This window comes from Phytophthora infestans, genomic scaffold (genome assembly GCF_000142945.1).
Source record: "Phytophthora infestans T30-4 supercont1.932 genomic scaffold, whole genome shotgun sequence".
Taxonomy (NCBI): domain Eukaryota; phylum Oomycota; class Peronosporomycetes; order Peronosporales; family Peronosporaceae; genus Phytophthora; species Phytophthora infestans.
The window spans coordinates 39,963-41,370 of record NW_003302900.1 but is presented as its reverse complement, the minus strand read 5'-3'; the positions used below and the strand labels follow the sequence as shown (position 1 = coordinate 41,370).

The window sequence follows — 1,408 nt, the reverse complement described above, 5'->3', positions numbered from 1 at the left end:
GCCCGTGAGCGCACCGTAGTGACGCTCGTTAAGGCGCCACGAGCGGTTAACGGGGATCCACATGAGGTCCGTCTCCTCCAGGATGTTCCACAGCGTCTTAATGGCACGCTTGAGCACCGACGTGTAGGCCAGATCGAACTTAAATCCTGCCTCCTTCAGCACTTTGCCGGCATCGTGCGACTCCTGTTCGCCCTTGGCAGACAGCTGCACGTCGTGCCAGCCCGTGAAGCGATTGTCCACATTCCACTGACTCTCGCCGTGGCGGATGAGAACGATTTGATACTTGGCAGCCATTTTTAGCGCGTTGTTGTCTTGGGGGAAGAAGGCAAAATGCAAACTGACAAGGATAAAGATCGCTTTGGGTTGCAAATTTGCGTGTTTTTACCGTTTAGACCAATCATGGCGCGGGATTCTGTGGAATGGCCCGGCATTTGCCAAGTTTTTTTTGCTTGCTCATTTTCAGCATAGTGAAAGCAAGGTACTTCTATTTGCGGTCCTCCGTGTCGCAAACGAGCAATCCAAGCAGCATTTTTTAGTTAGACCTGCGCTCATTGGTTGTTGCTAGCGAATCAACAGATCCCTCTGACGTGGCGCGGTTGGCAAGTGCGAATGGTAGCTTGCAACACATCGACTTCTTGCCTCCAATGAAATCAACTTTTTCCTGCGTTAACCATGGACTTAGAGTTGGCAAATGCAAGAGCCTTGACGTACACTCCGCTTTGTTGCGCTGGTGGCATGGTGTTATCCTTGACAAAATCAGTTTGCCAACATCGTTGTGGCTTAACAACGTTAAGTACTCGAGCGCAAGGCAGAATGATGAGGAACCCCCTTCAACGTATCATTTATAGACGGCTCATTGTTTTTTTTTCCAGCTTGCATGTTCTTGCTCGGCATCGATGCCGTGTTTTGCTACACAGTCCACTCTGAAAGCACAGAATGCGGGCGATATTGGTCATAGGTTGGTATACCGACGTAGTGCTTTAACAACAGTAAACGCTCATACCTGCGAACTTGGGTGCGTTTCTTCGCTAAAAAGCGAACATCACTTACTGTAGAAGTCTTCTCCGACAAAGCCCGCCAGCACTTCATCAAGTGCTTCGCATATTACATGCGCAGTACTGGGCCGGGTACATTAGTACATCCCTGGTAAAGCACCCCAAATGCTAAAAACCTCCATCTTCTTGGACCATGAAGTGACGTCCACTTTACGGCTATTTATCAACTCGCGATCTTCGTCGGCACAATGTCCGGTCCTTTCATGAATTCAGTGTCTCGACATTGAGAATGGCCTGAGTATCCGCACTGTGTCAGCATTGGCTCTTGGCGACTTTCTTCCGAGAGTCCGAGCGCTTGCATTCTATTACGACGGTTCATGAAGCAGTCTGTATCTCTCACAGATTTTGCTGGT

At 49.4% G+C, this 1,408-nt stretch overlaps 1 protein-coding gene across 1 annotated transcript; it reads right to left on the bottom strand.

Moving 5' to 3' along the window:
* Positions 1 to 37: 37 nt before the first annotated feature.
* Positions 38 to 312, bottom strand: PITG_21697 (uncharacterized protein; the record flags this gene model as incomplete). Its single annotated transcript, XM_002996813.1, has 1 exon — positions 38 to 312. A coding segment is annotated over one exon (177 nt), but the record flags the coding sequence as incomplete, so codon positions are not given.
* Positions 313 to 1,408: the final 1,096 nt, after the last annotated feature.